Consider the following 19,507-nt stretch of genomic DNA (forward strand, 5'->3'; position numbering starts at 1 on the left):
GAGGCATAGGTTTAGTGTAAGTAGGAACCTTGCCTTTCTTCTGCATGAACTTGAAGCTGGTGGTTGGTTTGCTGTGAATACCAGGATGGTAGCTTGGCCATTGGCCAGTCAATCTGCACTGCATCATTATCATCCCAACATTCAAGATGTCATCCTTAGTCAAAGGAATGGCTTGATGGCCATAGAATAAAGGAACGAATTGCGACATGGGAGTGAAGAGTTGAATGTGCTTCATCAAAAGATGGGTCAATCTGTTGGGCATCAATCTTCCAACACCATCTAATGATATCTTTATCATATCTCACCATTTCTCTACAAGCCTCTAATAGAATCTTGTAAACACTTTTGCGTAAGGCCTCTGGGGATTAAGGCTTGGATACGTTAGGCTGAATGCACTTCCAAGTTGGTGGAGGAAGAACTTCAATCCCTGTAGGTGGATCCAGTTCAATAGAAGAGGGTACTACTTCATCAACATTATGTATGGATAGAAGGAAGGTGACATCTTCCTCAATGTCCAATGGAAGTTGCGTCCAATCTATTGAAGTTTGGAATTTTGTGTCTAGTCTCTATTGAATGTTGTAAGCATTCTCAGAGAGAAAAGCCATAGGAAATCATAACCTTGCAATGTCTTCTACAATGAGGTTGGGCTCAATGGCGGGTAGTCCTTGGTGGTGGATGGGAGATGGAGGAGTTTGATGTTGAACTTCATCGTCCATGTCAGTAGTGGACTCAATTTTCTTCTTTTTCTTAAGGTGAATAACCTCATTTCTTCTCAAACTTCTTTCAAATTGTTGGATTGTTGAGGTTTATTTGCAAATAGGTGGAATCTCTACGGGTGGAGCATCATTGGCAGCAGCAACAACACTTGTTGATTGCTCACCCTTTGGACGCTTAGATCTTTGGGCTCCTAACTTTTCTCGCTTGCTGGTACGAGATTGAGTAGGAGGAGGAGGAACTTGTGGTGTTGGTTTCACCTTCTTCACTTGAGGCGCAGTGGTCTCATCCAAAGAAGGCGCAACTTTTCTTTTTCGAAACACCAAGCCATCTTCGTCATCCTTAGTCTCATTGAGTTCCCTTAAGCATTTTGCACTTCTGGACACATGGATCATTGCACATGTTGCTTTAGGAGCAACGAGAGTGGGAGGTGACATTGGGGAGCCAAAGCAATCTTTGGTGAAGGAGCATCCATTTTCTTTTTAGTTCTCTTTTCATCTTGAGAAGTGGCTGCGTCTATGTCCACTCCTTTGTTTGCCTCAACAACTTTCTCCTAAATTGCGTCCAATTGGTCATCTCACCTAGTGTTGAGTCCAAACTTCTGATGGAGTTCAGAGAGAACAGAATCATCCACATGGGGAGTCTGCTAGAAGGAGCCATCATCAATCGGCCTTATCTTCAAAATGTTATCTTGGCTGAAGGCTTTCTGTTTGGGAAAAACACCTCGTCCAAGTAAATTCTATCTTGTACTTCTACAGGTGTCTCGTACAAGATCTTCCTAATGACTCAGTGGGCCTCAAAAACTTTTGTTAAGACAACATTGTGCTAGATGTCCTTTCCAATGCTCTTGTCCTTCGTCATCTCAGTTGCAAAGCAATTGAAAAGAATTTGGGGCAAGTCAAAGGAAGTGTCCTCCATTATATGGTACAAAATGAACTTGTGGGCATTGGACAGGAAGTCTTTAGAGCCCTATTTGTGGGCATTGGAAAGGAATTCACTAAGGTCGTGATGGTTTGACCACAACCCAGCGTTGGAAATAGTGAAGATCATTTAAGTTGTCATCCTTTGATCATGACCAACCATGGAACTGAGTACGAAAATTCATCACGGGTGTGATTGGTTGATTACGACCATGATCAGAGTACGTTGGCAATAACTTAACCTAAGGCTATAAATAGTTTTTTTTAGACCTTAGGAGGGAGTCTTGTATTCTTTTACGATTTTTTAGTTTTGAGAGAGAAAAAGCATTGTGTTAGAGTCCCCACCCCTAGGGAAGCATGGAGATCACAATTGGGAAGCTTCCTCATTTGGATTCCAATCCTCTTGGTATGTTTGCAATTCTTTTTAGGATTTCTAGTTTATTCATGGTTGTTGAATATTTAGTATTATTTTATGTATGGTTGCTCGTTATCTTGCTGAATTAAGAAGGCAACAGGGTAGTGTCACTGTAAGCTGTCCTTCTCTCTCTTATGTATCTTGTATATATATATATGTCATTTGAAATCAATAAAAGCTAAGAGAGAGAGTGTGAGAAAATATCTTCACTCATTTCAATCTTCTACTTGGCATCAAAGCAGGTTTGTCCGTCGCCGTCGCCATTGCCGGCCACCTTTTTTTCTCGGCGAAGACAGGGCTGGGTGTGCCTCAAAAAGCGTGATTCACCCCCGGAGGTCACGTGGCCAAACTCCTTGCCACACACCGTCACGCGTCGCCCCAGTCCCACGCCAGTCTCAGCACGTGAAGGCCACGCGCTACTCTTCAGTCACCGGCAGTTCTTCGAACTTGTCCCAGCAGCCTCGTCGTCATCTCCTAAACACATTTCAGGCTTTGGTTTTCGTTTTTGGCAAGCTCTTATGTCAACCCTTGTGTTTTTCTTCTCATTTTGCGTTAGGGTTTCAGTTTGTGATCCGAAATGGCTTCCTCTGGACTTGTTTTCTCTTTCTTTGGGACCTCAACCATCACAACTGCAAAACTCAACTGGAAGAATTACTTACCGTGGTCTGCTTCCGTGGAGCTGTGGTTTCTCAGTCAAGGGTACCATAACCACTTGGAGAAAGGTTTTGATTCTATTCCAAATGACAAAAGACCTGAGTGGGAAAAGTTTGACTATCAACTCTATGCTGTGTTATGGCAATCCGTTGAGCCAGATATCTTGGAGATCCTTAGATTATTTAAAACGTGTCACTCTTTTTGGAAGAAGGCCCAAGAAATCTTTGCTAATGATATCCAAAGCTTGTTTGATGCAACCATGAAGGTTACAACCCTCAAGCAAACTAGCCATGATATGATTGCATATGTAGGTAAGGCTCAGGCTGTAGTGGAAGAGTTGAGAAAGTTTCTTGTGGCTGATTCATTGGAACAAGTGAACAGAAAACTAGACAAATTCTACATGGTCCTCATCCTGAGAAGCTTACATTCAGACTTTGATCATGTGCGTGATCAAGTCCTTGCTGGGGACCAAGTTCCATCAATGGATTCCCTCGTCACTAGACTTCTTCGCGTGCCTCATGTATTGAAGGATGAAAACCCTGCTGATGTTGTGGAAGCATCAGCCATGGTTGCACCTCGTGGGAGAGGAGGAGGCCGCAATAATAGAGGAGGCCACAATGGAAAGGGTGGACGTCCTCATTGCACCTACTGCAAGAGGATGGGTCACATCCAAGAGAATTTTTATTCGTTGCATGACTTTCCTGACAAGGAAGCACAAGTTTCTAGGTTATAGAAATCAGAGTCTAGGTTCTCTGATGAGGAGTATCAGGAGTATTTGAAGCTCAAATCCGAGAAACCTAGCAACCAAGCTCAATCTTCATTTGTACCATGTTTTTCAATAGCATGTATCTCTCAATCCATTGAAGGTCCTAGTCCTTGGATACTCGACTCAGGTGCCTCTGATCATATTTCTGGTAATAAGTCCTTTTTTCATCCTTTCCTTTCCAAAAATTCCTCACCTTGTTACTGTAACTAATGGCTCCAAGGTAGTGTCTCAAGGAAGTGGTCAAGTTTCATTATCTCCCTCTTTGAAATCGAATTCTGTATTATTCATTCCTCAGTGTCCCTATAATCTAATCTCATTAAGTCAGTTGACTCGTTCATTAAATTGCTCAGTAACCTTTACTGCTAATTCTTTTGTTATTCAGGAGCATGGGACGGGTTGACTGATTGGAGAAAGACGAGAATCACGAGGACTTTACTGTTTAGAATCCAGCCTACCTATGTCCTATTTTGCAACTTCGAAACCCAAACTTTTGCATGATCGTCTGGGTCACCCAAGTTTACCAAAACTAAAGATGATGGTTCTTAGTCTTAAGAATCTTCGAGTCTTAGAGTGTGAGTCTTGTCAACTAGGAAAACATGTTAGGTCATCATTTCCGCAAACTGTACAAAGATGTAACTCAGCTTTCTCTACCATTCATTTTGATATTCGGGGACCAAGTCGTGTTACATCTTTTGGTTTTCGATATTTTGTAACCTTCATTGATGAATTCTCCAGATGTACTTGGGTTTATTTAATGATAGACAGATCTGAACTTTTGCCTATATTCATGTTGTTCTATAATGAGATTGAGAATCAATTTGGAAAAACAATTAAGATTTTCAAAAGTGATAATGCTAAAGAGTATTTCTCTCATGATCTCTCTTCTTTTTTATCTTCCAAAGGTATCCTACATCAGTCCACATGTCCTCACACACCACAACTAAATGGTATAGCAGAAAGGAAGAATCGTTATCTACTTGAAACTGCACGTTCCCTAATGCTAAATTCTAATGTTCCTACACATTATTAGGGAGATGCAATGCTTACTGCTTGTTTCCTAATTAATAGGATGCCTTTTTCTTCCCTTGAAAACCAAATCCCTCACTTAATTGTCTTCCTTCATGATCCATTATTTCATGTTTCTCCTAAAGTGTTTGGTTGTACTTGTTTTTTTCCATGATTTGTCTCCTGGTTTAGAGAAACTTTCTGTTAGGTCAGTCAAATGTGTCTTTTTGGGTTATTCTCGTCTTCAAAAGGGTTACAAATGCTACTCTCCAACCATAAAACGGTACTATATGTCTACGGATGTAACCTTCTTTGAAGACACACCCTTCTTTTCACCCTCCGTGGACTATCCTTCTTCTCTCCAGAAAGTACTTCCAATTCCTTCTTCTTGTCCTCTAGGTAACTTAGACCAAAATGTCAATGTTGTCCATCTTCTCCACCAAATTCACCTGAAGTTGCTTCTCCACCTCTTATTACATATCAACGCAGGACAAGGCAAGTTGGATTTATAGTGCTTGAAGCTTCTCCTCGTGATCCTCATCCTTCTTCAACCAGTCCTCAACTCATGGATCCTTCTTATCCTTCCACCTCTTTTCATCATTTTGACTCAGATTGGCCCATTGCCATCAGGAAAGGTACTCGCTCTACTCGTAATCCTCATCCTATTTATAATTTCTTAAGTTATCACCATTTGTCTCCTTCATATGCTTCCTTTGTTTTCTCATTATCTTCCCTTACTATTCCTTCCAATGTTCATGAGGCACTTGATCATCCTGGCTGGCGACAGGCTATGATTGTTGAAATGCAGACTCTTGAAAATAATGATACTTGGGAACTTGTTCCCCTTCCTCCTAGCAAGACAACTGTGGGTTGTAGATGGGTCTATACTGTCAAAGTTGGGCCCAATGGTGAGGTTGATCGGCTTAAGGCTCGCTTGGTAGCTAAAGGCTACACACAAATATATGGTCTTGATTATTGTGATACTTTTTCTCCTGTAGCCAAAATCACTATTGTTCGTCTGTTTCTTGCTATGGCTGCCATACATCACTGGCCCCTCCATCAGCTTGATATTAAAAATGTCTTCCTCCATGGTGATCTTGAGGAGGATATTTATATGGAGCAACCTCCTGGGTTTGTTGCGCAGGGGGAGTATGGTCTTGTGTGTAAGCTTCACCGATCTCTCTATGAAGCAATCTCCTCGAGCTTGGTTTGGTAAATTTAGCCATGTGGTTTAACTCTTTGGACTATAACGAAGTGAAGCTGATCATTCTATTTTTTACTGTCATACATCCCCTGGAAAGCGTGTTTATCTAATGGTCTATGTTGATGACATAGTGATTGCAGGGAATGATACTACTAAGATTGTCCAGCTAAAAAAGCACTTATTCAGCCATTTCCAGACCAAAGATCTGGGATATTTGAAGTATTTCCTTGGTATCGAGGTGGCTCAATCAGGAGATGGTGTATTGATCTTTCAGAGGAAGTATGCTCTTGATATTCTAGAAGAAACAGACATGCAAAATTGTAGACCTGTTGATAGTCCTATGGATCCAAATCTAAAGCTCATGGCAGATCAGAGTGAAGTTTATCCTGACCCCGAGAGATATAGGAGACTTGTGGGAAAGCTCATTTATCTCACCATTACAAGACCTGATATCTCCTTTGTTGTAGGAGTGGTTAGCCAATTTATGCAGAATCCTCATTTGGACCATTGGAATGTTGTCATGCGTATTCTCAGATATGTTAAGAGAGCCCTTGGACAAGGATTGTTGTATGAAGACAAAGGTAATACACAACAATCGGGATATTGTGGTGCTGATTGGGCTGGTTGTCCCATGGATAAGAGGTCCACATCAGGTTATTGCGTCTTCATTGGAGGGAATATTATCTCTTGGAAAAGTAAGAAGCAAACTGTTGTTGCTCGGTCCAGTGCATAAGCTTAATATCGATCTATGGCTATGGTTACATGTGAACTCATGTGGATTAAGCAATTTCTCCAAGAATTGAGATTTTGTGAAGTGGTGCAAATGAAGTTGTATTATGATAATCAGGCTGCTCTTCATATCTCCTCAAACTCAGTCTTTCATGAAAAGACTAAGCACATAGAGATTGATTGTCATTTCATTCGGGAGAAGCCTCTGTCCAAGGAGATTGTCACTGAGTTTATTAGTTCTAATGATCAGCCAACAGATATTTTGACTAAGTACTTAAGAGGACCTAGGATTTAGTCTATATGTTCCAAGCTTGGTGCATATGATTTATATGCTCCAGCTTGAGGGGGAGTGTTGAATATTTAGTATTATTTTATGTATGGTTGCTTGTTATCTTGCTGAATTCAGAAGGCAACAGTGTAGTGTCATTATCAGCTGTCCTTCTCTCTCTTATGTATCTTGTATATATATATGTCATTTGAAATCAATAAAAGCTAAGAGAGAGAGAGTGTGTGAGAAAATATCTTCACTCACATCAATCTTTTACTATGGTTAAGTGGCTAGTCTCCCTAGTTTAGGGATTATGATGTAGCCTACCTTGAACCTTTTTTTTTAATTTTTAATGAGATTCTTGATGTTATTCAGTTAATTGACTCTCTTCCTTGCTTTTAATTTCTTTTTGGAAATAACCGTTTTAATACATAATTGATTTTACAATAGTGATCATTTGTATGTAATTGTTAGGTTTAGGAAATGGGTATTTTATACCAAACTACATGATCAAACTGGTTTTGTAATCTCTGGTAGGTTGATTAGGAAACTAATTAATCACCCTCGTCATTATTCTTAATCCTTTGGCTTAAATTAATACACCAACTGTCAATTGAGTATTGTTTAAGGCAAAAAACATTATGTGACCATCGTCAATGGCTAATAATTGACATTGGGAAACCAACAATTAACAATTGTAAGAATCATGTTAGAATTAGGATTGGGGGAATTGGTTAGAGCAAAATTATAATTCCTAGATATTCAATACATCTTATCTTTCACATTGTTTTGCTTGTTTAGATTCAATTTTCGCATTAGATAATTGCTCAACAATCATATCTTATTTCAAATTCCTTCTTCAATTGCTTAGTTACAAAATAAATTATTTTGGAAACATAATTAATCCTTTGGGTAGTCCTTGATACTACTACGTAGGATACACCTATCCTTATATATTCATATTTTACACACCACTTACACTTAAGCACGAGGTAGGCTGCACTTAAGCATCAAGGTTAGTCAAGCTTAAGCATGGGTTAAACCTCACTTAATAACTAACCCCTAGAACAACATGTTTGATTCTATGTACTTTAAGTACCTTTCATTATTATTATTATTATTATTATTATTATTATTATTATTATTATTGTGTTTGTATATTTCATGATTTAAGTGCATTTGTGGCATGAAACTTTAAGGGACATATACAACACTCTTTGAGATAGGATACATATACAACAATAATTCACAACAATTTATTACATTTCAAATTCAAGTTCATCTTTTTTTCCCTCTTTTTCTCTCCTTAAGCTCCATTTTATTTGCATAAAATCAAGGGACAAGAAAAAGAAGACTACACTCTTAAAATTAGACTTGTTGAAGATTTATTTACATGTGTGGCTTGTGTCTCGACTTTTTTTTTGGGTTAAGGCTTGATTTTTTATTTTGGTAAAGGACTCGTGTCTCGACTAAGTTATTTGTTGAACATATGTCACTTAATTAAACATGGTCCAAATTACCTCTAATAAACTGTTTCACGTAACACATTCAATGCCATGCTATCCTTTTTTTTAGAGAGCCATGTAGTTATCTTATGTACAAACACTACTAAAAAAAAGCTTTCTACATCGTCCAATTAACATCGGTTATAGCTAAAACCGATGTTAACGAAAGCGCGGTGGCATTTTTGTAATTAAATGGAGTTACTTAACATCGGTTTTAGAAAAACCGATGTTAACTAATTCATGTTAACATCAGTTATTTAAAAAACTGATGTTAACATGATGTTAAGATGAATATGGTAACATCGGTTTGGGCAAAACCGATGTTAAGTTCATAGAGTTAACATCGGTTTTGAGGAAGCCGATGTTAAGAAGTTGATTTTAACATCGGTTTGTTAAAAAACCGATGTAATGTATTTGATGTTAACATCGATTTTTACAAAACTGATGTTAACTATATTCAGTTAACATCGGTTATCCATTTAAAACCGATATTGTTATGTTTATAAGTTAAAAAAAATTGAGATTTCACAAGCCACGCGCGCTCGAAAACCTTGCCCTCCCTCTTCTCTTTGTCATCCTCCTGCCTGAAATCGCTCCTCTTTCTCCTCCCGCCTGAAATCTATCGGAAACCGCTCCCTCGACACCCACATTGTCGTCGGCCAAAGCCACAGAACCCCCTACACTGCCGGAAAACCCACATTGTCCTCGCTGGAACCCATAGAACCCCCTACAGTGCCAGAAAACCCATATTGTCGTCGCTGGAACCCCACAGAACCCACATTGTTTTGGGTCGAAAAAAACCCTACATACATTGTTGCTACTAGGGTGCTGAAACACTCGTCGCTGCTCAAAGGTCAAAGCTTTCTCCGTGAGGTACGTAGGTCAAATTCGTTTATGCTAAGTTTCCTTGTGAGTGGTTTGACCCGAATTGAGAGTGGCATTGGATAATAAACAAAAGGTTTTTGTTTGCGATTCTACAGGCTCCGCTGACGTGCGTGTGTTGCTGGGTTCTCTTGATCAAGGTAACACTAACTTGTATACTTCATTTGACCTATTTTATTTTTTCTGGGTAGTAATAAGTAATGTTGCATGATTTTTAGTAACGTGTTATTCTGTTTGCACTATAACAGAGAATGAACCATGATTTCTGTAGATGAATCCACAGGGGTCTTGAAATTGCTTGCAATTGCTTTAACATTTTACTGTCCAACAAAGGGGGCTTGACTGTTGTTGTTTGAACATATTTTTTGTTTCTTGAGCATGTAATGCTTAAGTATAGATAAAGCTCCCTCCAGTTCTTAGAAGACACCCCTACCTTGCAAGTATTTTGTTAAATAATGTTATTGAAGTAAATTTTTTATTAGATTTAATTAAATAAATGTTTAGTATTTTGTTCTTGCCTATTAGTCTGTTGATAGGTAACTGGAATAAAAGAAAAGCTAGGTGTCTGTTGATGGTGTTGTTATCTTTGTAGGTACGTTCCTTTTGTGAAGCATTTGTTCTATTAGTTTATGTTTTTGAACATTTGAATTTAATACAAAACTAGATTTATCCTAGGCATTTATTAGGGCATATTTATTTGGCTGCTTAGGGTCACGTTCACCAAGAGTTAGGCATTTTCAGCCATGATAAACTGTTAATCTTAGCAGTTTTTTTATTGTCTACAAATCATGATCTTTTACTTTTATCATTCACAAGATCACAACTCATGTTGGATGTAATAGAAGTTTGAGTTATACCGTGATGATTCACTTGTGATTTCTTTATCCTAATTTCTCATTTTCATGTATAGGTTATCTAGGTCAACAGAGAACTAGAGGTGAAGAAGTGGTCAAATTTGGTCGTCCAATAAGTAACTGTTTTTTCATTGAATTTTGATGCTTTGTTTACAGCATGGCCATTTAAGCTACATGCAATTATATTGTTAATGACTCTTGACTCCATCATCAACTAGATTTCATGTTTACCCATTGTGCATTTTCTTGGATATTATATAGGAGAGAGATATTGGTGGTTAGTTTAAATAACTGGATGAAAGGGTTGTAAAAATAATTTTAATAAAAGGAGAAAAGGAAAGAATCTAGAAAATTGTAGTCCTATTGAAATAAAGGAAACTTAGATGAGCATAAAAAGAATGATAAATTACTAGAATGCATGAGGAAGTGTTGGAGATAGATATATTTTTTAACAGATTGTACCATCTTCCTCTCTATATATTGGTATTAAGGGATTTATTAATTGAAACAAATGGTTTTTTTTTATTTATACTTTTCAAGCATTTAGAAGAAAAAAATGTAAGATTAGGACATGTCTTTGAGCTGATTTTGGTTCAAAAGAGAGAAGAGAGTGAGTTGGTTATAGAAGAGAGTGAGTTGGTTATTCTTCCATGCTTAATTTGTTGGTTTTCTGATAGTAATCTTTTTGGTTCTCTTATTTGGTTTCCATCTAGCTGTGAATCAATTATCATCTTGGAATATTAAATATTAGCAGTTCTTAAATTTAGTGTAAGTTTTTTTTTTTTTATCGGCAAAGATAAATAATATATATTGAAAGAAGTACCAGAGGTACTTATAATACAAAGAAGATCCATATAAATGGTTCCACAATCAGACATTGATATTCTGAGGGGGAACCAAGCTATGGATACAAAATGCATATGAATTTACATGTATAAATCTCATAACTATGCAATCCCCTGCTGATACATAAAACTTTGTGGTAGATTACTTGACCAGTGATTGAAATGCACTGTGAAATCCTTCTCAAAACCCCTAAGCCAAGACCATAGAAGGAATATGGCTTCTTCAAACAGCTTATTAGCATCAAAATTCGCATTAGAGAAGACTATATTATTCCTAAGTTTCCAAATGGACCAGGTTAAAGCTAGCCACCAACAATGCCATCTATTATTTCTTACACCAGCAGGTTGAACACCCAAATGATGAAGGAAGTGTTGTCGTGGGCTTAATGGAAAAGCACCCTTAACTTGCAGCCATTACATGGTTTCCCACCATATGGGTTGAACTTTGCTGCAGTGAAAGAAAAGATGGGATGCATCCTCTTGTTGGGTTTTCTAGAGAGGACAAAGTGAATCTGTGAGTTGAATCTGTCTTCTCTGCATGGTTTTTCTTGTCGGCAGCCTATCTCTTAATAATCTCCACGCAAACACCAGAAACCTAGTTGGAACCTTTATCCTCCAAAGCTTCTCAAAACATTCCTCCTGACTGCTATCTGTTGCTTCTTCTCCTATCAAATCATAGGCACTACGAGTTGAATATTGTCCCTCTGGATCTGCAGACCACTCCCAAGTATCTGAAACATGTTGCTGGATTTTAATTTCTGCAATATCTCTGAGAAAGTTAGCCGCTGAGGTGATCTCATTGTCAAACAAGGCTATTCTCCAAGCAAAGTTCCACTCCCACCCCATGTCTTGATACATTCCCATGGATCTAATGAGTTGATGCTGCTGCAATGAGATTGAATAAAGTCTAGGGTACTTCTCTACTAATGAATCCTCCTCCCCGGTCCATTTATCCTCCCAAAATTTGATGTGGTCACCACTCCCCACCTTCCACTTCAATCCTTTTTGAATAAGCTGTCCACTAATTGTGCTAAAAAGAACCTTTTGTAAATCCGTCCACCAAATACATTTATGACCCACCCTATCCACTTCAGCCAAGCCTCGCCAACCTCTATATTTTGAATCCAACACCTTTGCCCACAACTCTCCTTTGTGGTGCATTAAATTCCACTCCCATTTCCCAAGTAATGTCATATTGAAACTTTTGATGTCCTTCAAACCCAAACCGCCCTTCTCTTTTGGCAAGCACACTGATTTCCAGCTGACCCATGCAATTTTATTTTGATCGGGTCCTCCCCCCCAAAGGAATCTTCGCTGTAAATGCACTAGCTTATCTTCCACTGATTTAGGCACCCTGAAAAAGGATAACAAATAAATAGGAATTAAAGTTATCACGGATTGAATGAGTGTCACTCTCCCCCCAAAGGATATATTTCTCTGTTTCCACTTAGCTAGCTTTCTCTCGCATTTGTGGATGATAGGATCCCACATAGTACATCTCCTTGGGTTTGCTCCAATGGGTATTCCCAAGTAATTGAAAGGAAGAACCAGCAACTGGCAATTCAAGTAGGTGGCTGCCTGCTGCTTCCAAAGGTCAGTTTGACCAAAAGCTCCAAAAGTGCTCTTGGAAAAATTAATTTTAAGGCCAGATGCAAGTTCAAAGGACCTTAGGACAGCCTTAATTGTTTTGACATTCTCCATGTCCGCTTCCCCCAAAAAGATAGTATCATCTGCAAACTGTAAAAGACTGATTTCCACTTTATTGGATCCCACTTGATATGCCTTGTACATATTCTCCTCCTTAGCTTTTCTCATTAGACCATTCAACCCTCCTTAGCTTTTAGTGTAAGTAAAATATAATTATGAGATTTTCAATTAAGTTGCCTATTACCATGCTACTTTTTTTTTTGGAAGGCAAAAATATGTATATTATTAATAAACAGAACAATACCAGAGGTACTGAAAATAACAGATACAAGACACAAAAGTGCCACCTTCCAAAAAGCAAACAAAACCCACCACAAGGACCCCAATACATATAACCAGAAATTTAACCAAAGGCCATCATAAGATTGGTAACCAAATTTAACCAGAAATTTAACCACAAGGACTCCATGAATAAACCTTGAAAAGCATTTACCCTTCTTCTATGATTAATCAATCTATGAAAATAAGCTGAATTTGTATCCCCTTCTCTTATCCACTTCACTCTAGATTTTTGCCTCATCATGGATTCATAAGCTATAGCTGCTGTCCACAGCTGTTCCTGCAAAGATTTCTTAAGCTCTATTTCAGCTTGAGATATGTTTGAACCATTTACTCTAGCCTCCAAAGCATTCAGGTCCTTCTTTAAATTCTAGATTTTAGTAGCTGTAATACCACCATTTTGTGTGCTCCCCATAGAACCAAAGAATCATTTCTTGCAGTTCTCACACTGGAATGCGCAAAGAAGCACAGACAAAAGATGGGAAGCACTATGGATAACACTATTTATGACCATTTGGAAGCACAGAAACAACATGGTCTTCAATAACCAGCTCTTCATTCCCGAAAAAGTCATGGATGAGACATTATTCCATGCTTGGTCTTGGCTAAGGTGTATAGAGAAGGATTTTAATACCCTATTTAATCACTGGTTGTCTAATTTGAGGTAGGAATTTTCTTAGGGGGGGATGACATATCCTGTCATTGTATTTAGTCTTATTTGGGCAGTGTTTCTCACTGCCTATGCTATATGTTGTACACTTCAGTACATCTAGTACTGACCCTTAATTATAATATAAACTATCTTTTGCTGAGGTACTTTTTATTTTATTTTATTTTTTACAGAAAACAAAGAGGGGAACGAGCAACAATTTGAAGGTTGTACATTCAGGAACTAAAGAATTCAAAATAGCTAGTAATAAGAGGGATTTGTTTTTGGGATTTTCTGAACACCAAGAGCGGCTACGCAAGAAGCTTGTACTTGAGGAGGGAAGGATATTTGCAGCTAATGAACAACTTTCTTAACTATTTGTCCTTCAGATTTTACTGTTTCTTTTTGCTAATATGTAAATATAGATAGTATAAGGCTATGGCGTAAAAACATGGTCTATATTTACTTCTAAGATTGTTAAGGGTAAAAAAGACTGTGTCCATAAGCCATAGCCTTATACTATTTATATTTACATATTAGCAAAAAGAAACAGTAAAATCTGAAGGACAAATAGTTAAGAAAGTTGTTCATTAGCTGCAAATATCCTTCCCTCCTCAAGTGCAAGCTTCTTGCGTAGCCGCTCTTGGTGCTCAAAAAATCCCAAAAACAAATCCCTCTTATTACTAGCTATTTTGAATTCATTAGTTCTTGAATGTACAACCTTCAAATTGTTGCTCGTTCCCCTCTTTGTTTTCTGCAAAAAAGAAAATCAATATCAAAGAAAACATGGAGAGAATTGTCATGGTTATTATTACTCGAACCAGAAGGAATAACATCTAAACAAGTCATTTTATTCTTAGAATGTGAAAACTCTGCATATTTATGGAGAACATGGGGTATGGAGGCACGTAAGCATGTGAATACCACAAGTCATTTTCTCCAATTCAGGGGCTTGATTAATTGCTCTAGGAAAAAAGCATACATTTGGTATATTGTTTGGTTTGCAGCTGTTTGGAGCATTTGGCAGAACAAAAATTTTGGTTTACGTTGGGTTGACCATGTTCACTGATTAACCTATTATCACTTATACTCTTATTTATGCTTGAAGATAACACCTATCAGTAGATCCTCATATTAGTCCTTGAGATAGTAAGTATTAATAATTGTTTTAGTTTCTGACTTTTTTAAATACTCTTTTAGTTTGATACCTAATATTCATTAAGTACTCGAACTCGAAGGCTTAGGTCATTTGAATTCTCAAATTTTCCCCAAGTGATTTGTTTTGAGTTTTGACTTTGAGTTGTTGCATTGCATGTTGGAGAGTCCCAGTCCCAGTCTCAGGATTGTTTTGGAGAGTGCGGCTACTATGTGATGCACTGGATGTCCACCATCATTTTAGAAACTTTTAGGAATAATTGGGAAGCGGTAAGTTTATTTCAAACAAAATCGATTTATTTATAATTTGTATTACATTATTAACTTATTATGATTTATTTCATCATGCAGTATTTTAACGATCCTAGACCATTGGAGCCAGAGAGATTAAAAGTATTACGGATCCAGTGGGCACAGTTTTATCTCCGAGTTAGAGATCAGGCTTAGGATTTAGGGACATTATCTTTAGCTTTAGTTTACTTTGGTTTAACATTTTTTACATTTTCTATGTAACATGAGCATTGAATTCATTTGATGATTGTTCTTTATGATAAATCAATTATTTGATGTTTATTATCATTAAAACTGTTTGAAAGCATAATAAAATGTTTATTTGCTGTGAATTAGGCTTGAAATTGCATTTGACAGGTACAATTTTGGGTTTACTGTAAAAACAGAAAATATATATAAAAAAAATACTTGAAAACAACATTGGTTATTAACAAAAACCGATGTTAATATCATAAACAACATCAGTTATTTACAAAAACTGATGTCGATATGAACCTTAACATCGGTTGTAATAGAAAACCGATGTTAACGTTTGTATATTAACATCGGTTATTTGTGTATAACCGATGTCAACATTTGTATTTTAACATTGGTTATATGTAGATAACCGATGTCAACTCTTGTACATTAACATTGGGTATTTAGAGAACCAATGTTGTCATATATATGTTAACATCGGTTCTCCAAAACCGATGTATTGATACATTCAACATTGGCACTTTCAACATCGGTTTTAGAACCGATGTAGAATGTTCTAAATAACCGATGTTGAAAGTGTATTTTCTAATAGTGAAACATTTTTAATTAATTTTTAATAAAGTATTAATTTGATGTTTGAAACTGACATGAATAATTAATTTGATTTTAGTATCGAAAAAAATAATTAATTTGATTTCCAACACTATGAAAAAGCATATATATTTAGCGGTTGGTTTTGATAACAAATAGTAAATTTAGTTCTTTGTGATAGTGTTATGTCTGCCTTAAGTACAAGGTCATTGCTGGTAGTTAATATTTTACATCTTTAAAGTGGTGTTAATGAGGACTGCCCATTGGTTTCTATTAAAGAGAATATTAGTTCGTACTATAATATGCCTCTTTATGTTATATATCACATGTTGACATTTATTATGTCATGTGCGGCACTTCATTGTAAATGTCTAAATGATGCATATTAATGTCAAGAACTAAACTGAAAGACAATGGTCAAATTATTGTCTAAGTTTTCTTTTATAAAATCAAATTAATGGATAATATCAAAAGTCGGTCGTTAAGTTAATGTTTTATTCAAAGTAGTAAAGGTGTGGCATTTTTTTTAAAAATAAAATCAAGTAAAAGTAAAACGGATTTAGGGTTAGCGAATTTGGCATGTTAAATGTTTCAACAAGGAACAAAGATTACTCCCAGGTTAATTTTTAGCTTGTAAATCTGATAAATTGTGAAAGGATATGATGTTTATAAGTGAGGACATGAAGGTCATTTTAGTGAATTGTTTCGTAGAATTCCACCCAGATCCAATTTATTGGAATTTGTGTTTGAAGTTGAAGGGTGGTTCTTCGTTGTACTCTTATCCATTCTATCCCATATATGTAAGGACCAGCGTAGCAACCACTTTCCAGCAATATTGCACCTTTTTGCCCAAAGCCATGGCTGAAGCAATTATGGGTTTCACCCCTTTCAAATCACACACTCTTAGCTCATGTCTACAAACAAACAAGTTTCAAGTGAACCAGTCTTCAATATTGGTAAAATGGTCCTTCGATATCTCCATTTCATCACATGCTAGTAATTCAAAGATGAAAAAAAAATATGAAGGTGTTTCTTTCTTTTGCAGCCAAAGCAACATTCAAACTCTAGTCTTATCAACAGACCGTGGCAGGTAAGAATTTCTATTCATATTGAAAGCAGAAACCATGTTTAGTATAAACCTTTAGACCTTGATTGATACCATATTGCATTATTATGTGTATTTGTAAACAAGGTCTTAGAGGGCAAGAGCAAAAAAAGAGGATCTTTGTGTAAAGTGAATGGCTTGCCAGATTGGCCACTGATGGCCATTATAGTAGAGCAAATGGAAGGGCAGAGAGATTTGATCACTGAGAAAACAGTTTCCCATCTTAGTGATCAGGCAATAAAAAATGTTTGTAAGTCTCAACCTCCAAATTCTGTTCTTTAATTTTTATTTTTATTTTGTTCTAGAGACTTCAATTTCATTTCTTATTGGTACCCTTTTCTGTGGCAGACTCTTGGTACATAATGTTCACCGTTTGGGGGTGCTTATTCTTTGGTGCCATGAAGGTAATTAAGGGACTTCTCAAATTCTATTCATGTTTAGCAATTGTGTATGGATATTTATTTATTTTTATATGATTTAGGATCCATATTACGACTCAGAAACATATAGGGGAGATGGAGGAGATGGAACTGGCAACTGGATTTATGAAAAGGTATTTTTTTTCTTAATGACTTATTATTATTGCACTTAAAACCCCAAACCCAAAGCAATAAGCACTAGAATAATGATACAGTACCGAAAACAACAAATTTAATTAAAATATATTAATAGTGTAAATTTTTTTAATTATCTCTCAGTCATAAATTATCAAGTATGATAAAACTGTTAATTTCTGTAATCATTATTGAAAGTTATATTTAATTTAATTTTTAAATAATTAGTAGTATAAAAATCTTTAGACTCATCGTACATAAAAAAATAAACTAAAAAATTATTAGACAAAAGTGCATAATATGATGTGTTGCATTTATATTGGAAGATATTTTATTCCATTACATCCCTTGAATTATCATCAGGCATGCCCTGCCCGGTTTGGATTCGTGGAGTTTTGTGCTTCTCACTGGATACCATCATTGTTAAAGATATAAATGTAAAGTTTAATTTATATAATTATTATAAAAATAAAAAATTAATCACATGGCAATATATGATTAAAGGACCATATAAAAAATTATTACTGTAGTTACATTCTAATTAAATTCATACATGTAACTATTCATCTTCCTACTCCAAGTCTCCAACCATGCTTAATTTTTGCAAATCGTTCAATTCAGTCAAACATTACGGTATCCACATTCATATATGGGTAAGTTTATACAAAAACACTTATAGGAAAAAAAATAAGTAGAAGAAGATGAGAAACTTTTATATAAGCTCAAATTAACTTGCAAATGAACTTATTTGTAGGAACTATCTCATCTTTTCAAGAAGTTATATAAAAGAGTTTATGCAAATTAGTTTATGCATAAATTAATATTAGTTACTAAAAAACTCATTTCATTTTTTTCATATTTTTTTTCTCATAAAGTATTTTTTTGATAAACTTACCCAATGTATTAAGACCAGAAGTGACCATACTATCAGCCAAATTGGAACTTGATCATTTACAATATAAAAGGTTTTATATACAATATACAGTACTTAAGATGACAGCAAATGGTGTATGCCACATTCTAAAAGCAAAATGGCACCTTCCTGTGAAATATAGAGTCCAAAAAGAAAAAACACCTTGAGATTTGAGTATTATTATGGCTATGCAGCAAGATGCTATGGAAGCAGAAGCCAGAGAAGCTCTGTGGCGGGAGGAGTTGATTGAGGAGATAGAACAAAAGGTTGAAGGGTTGAGAGAACTTGAAGAGGCTGGCAAGAAGAACTAGTCAACTGATTCATACCTTTGCTTCCACCCATTAACCAAGCGATTCTCTGTTATTGTATATAAAAAGAGTAATTTCTTATGCTTCAAAATGCAATGCTGAACCACAGATAGTACTTTGAACTAATATATATGGGGTCGCAATATAAATCAATGGGTGGATTTTAATCCTATTGTTATTTGAATATTTTATTCAAGGCTAACAAATCTAACTAGTAATTACTAGGCAACTTCATAAATAATTAATTGAACAGGATTATATAATTAAAAAACACAATTATGCATGATAATGAAGAAATGATAGGGAAAGTCTAAACTAGGATGAGTGTGCAAATTTAATATTCAATCGTTTCACAACTTTGATTTTTTGAAACAAAATTTACTTCATGTATTACAAGCATGTTTTTTGTCTTGCCATGGGTATTTTCAACCTACTGGACGCAAGACTAATCTTGTTTGGTGGTGGCCCTAAGTACGATCTAGATTGACGATCACCTAGGGTCTCATTGTAATAGAGGGGGTATGTTGTTTGCTGAAATTCAAATCCATAATTCCATTTCACCAAAGAGAGTGGCATGTTTATTGTTTATGAAGAAAAATAGATAGGGATAATTATCGTAAAAAAACAAAGACAAGGATAAATTAAGGGGGGGAAATACAAAAAGAGATATATAATTAAAAAGGAGAGGTAAGAATAACAAGGTCAAATGGCTTATTTGGTCTTGTATTTTATTTTTTGGTTTAGTTTGGTCATTTATCTTTCATAAAGTTCACTTTGATCCTTTATCTTTTTAAATTGGTTCAAAATGATTCTTCCATCCATCTAATGTTAACCTCATTAATGGAATAAAAGTATTGATGACTAAGCATCGCCACAAAATGTAAGCTTTTTTCCCCTTCATTTTCTTCCTCCTTTTCTCCCTTCTCCTTCCTCCCTTCTCTCTTCAACCCCCCTCTGCTCCCTCTTCCTTTTGTCACGCGTCCCATCAAGACCACT

At 36.2% G+C, this 19,507-nt stretch overlaps 2 protein-coding genes across 2 annotated transcripts; both read left to right on the forward strand.

The window, feature by feature from the left end:
* The first annotated feature begins 5,787 nt into the window (after window positions 1–5,787).
* LOC114410813 (uncharacterized mitochondrial protein AtMg00810-like) lies at window positions 5,788–6,411 on the forward strand. The gene has a single exon (XM_028374736.1). The coding sequence runs from the start codon at window positions 5,788–5,790 to the stop codon at window positions 6,409–6,411; it is 624 nt and encodes a 207-aa protein (XP_028230537.1).
* Window positions 6,412–16,405: 9,994 nt separating this feature from the next.
* LOC114409707 (photosynthetic NDH subunit of subcomplex B 4, chloroplastic-like) lies at window positions 16,406–18,695 on the forward strand. Its single transcript, XM_028373272.1, has 6 exons — window positions 16,406–16,587; window positions 16,677–16,721; window positions 16,824–16,986; window positions 17,085–17,140; window positions 17,218–17,289; window positions 18,398–18,695. Exons 1-6 carry the CDS (start codon window positions 16,489–16,491, stop codon window positions 18,512–18,514), a joined length of 552 nt encoding a protein of 183 aa, XP_028229073.1. The 5' UTR covers window positions 16,406–16,488; the 3' UTR covers window positions 18,515–18,695.
* Window positions 18,696–19,507: the final 812 nt, after the last annotated feature.

Source organism: Glycine soja, chromosome 4 (genome assembly GCF_004193775.1).
Source record: "Glycine soja cultivar W05 chromosome 4, ASM419377v2, whole genome shotgun sequence".
NCBI lineage: Eukaryota > Viridiplantae > Streptophyta > Magnoliopsida > Fabales > Fabaceae > Glycine > Glycine soja.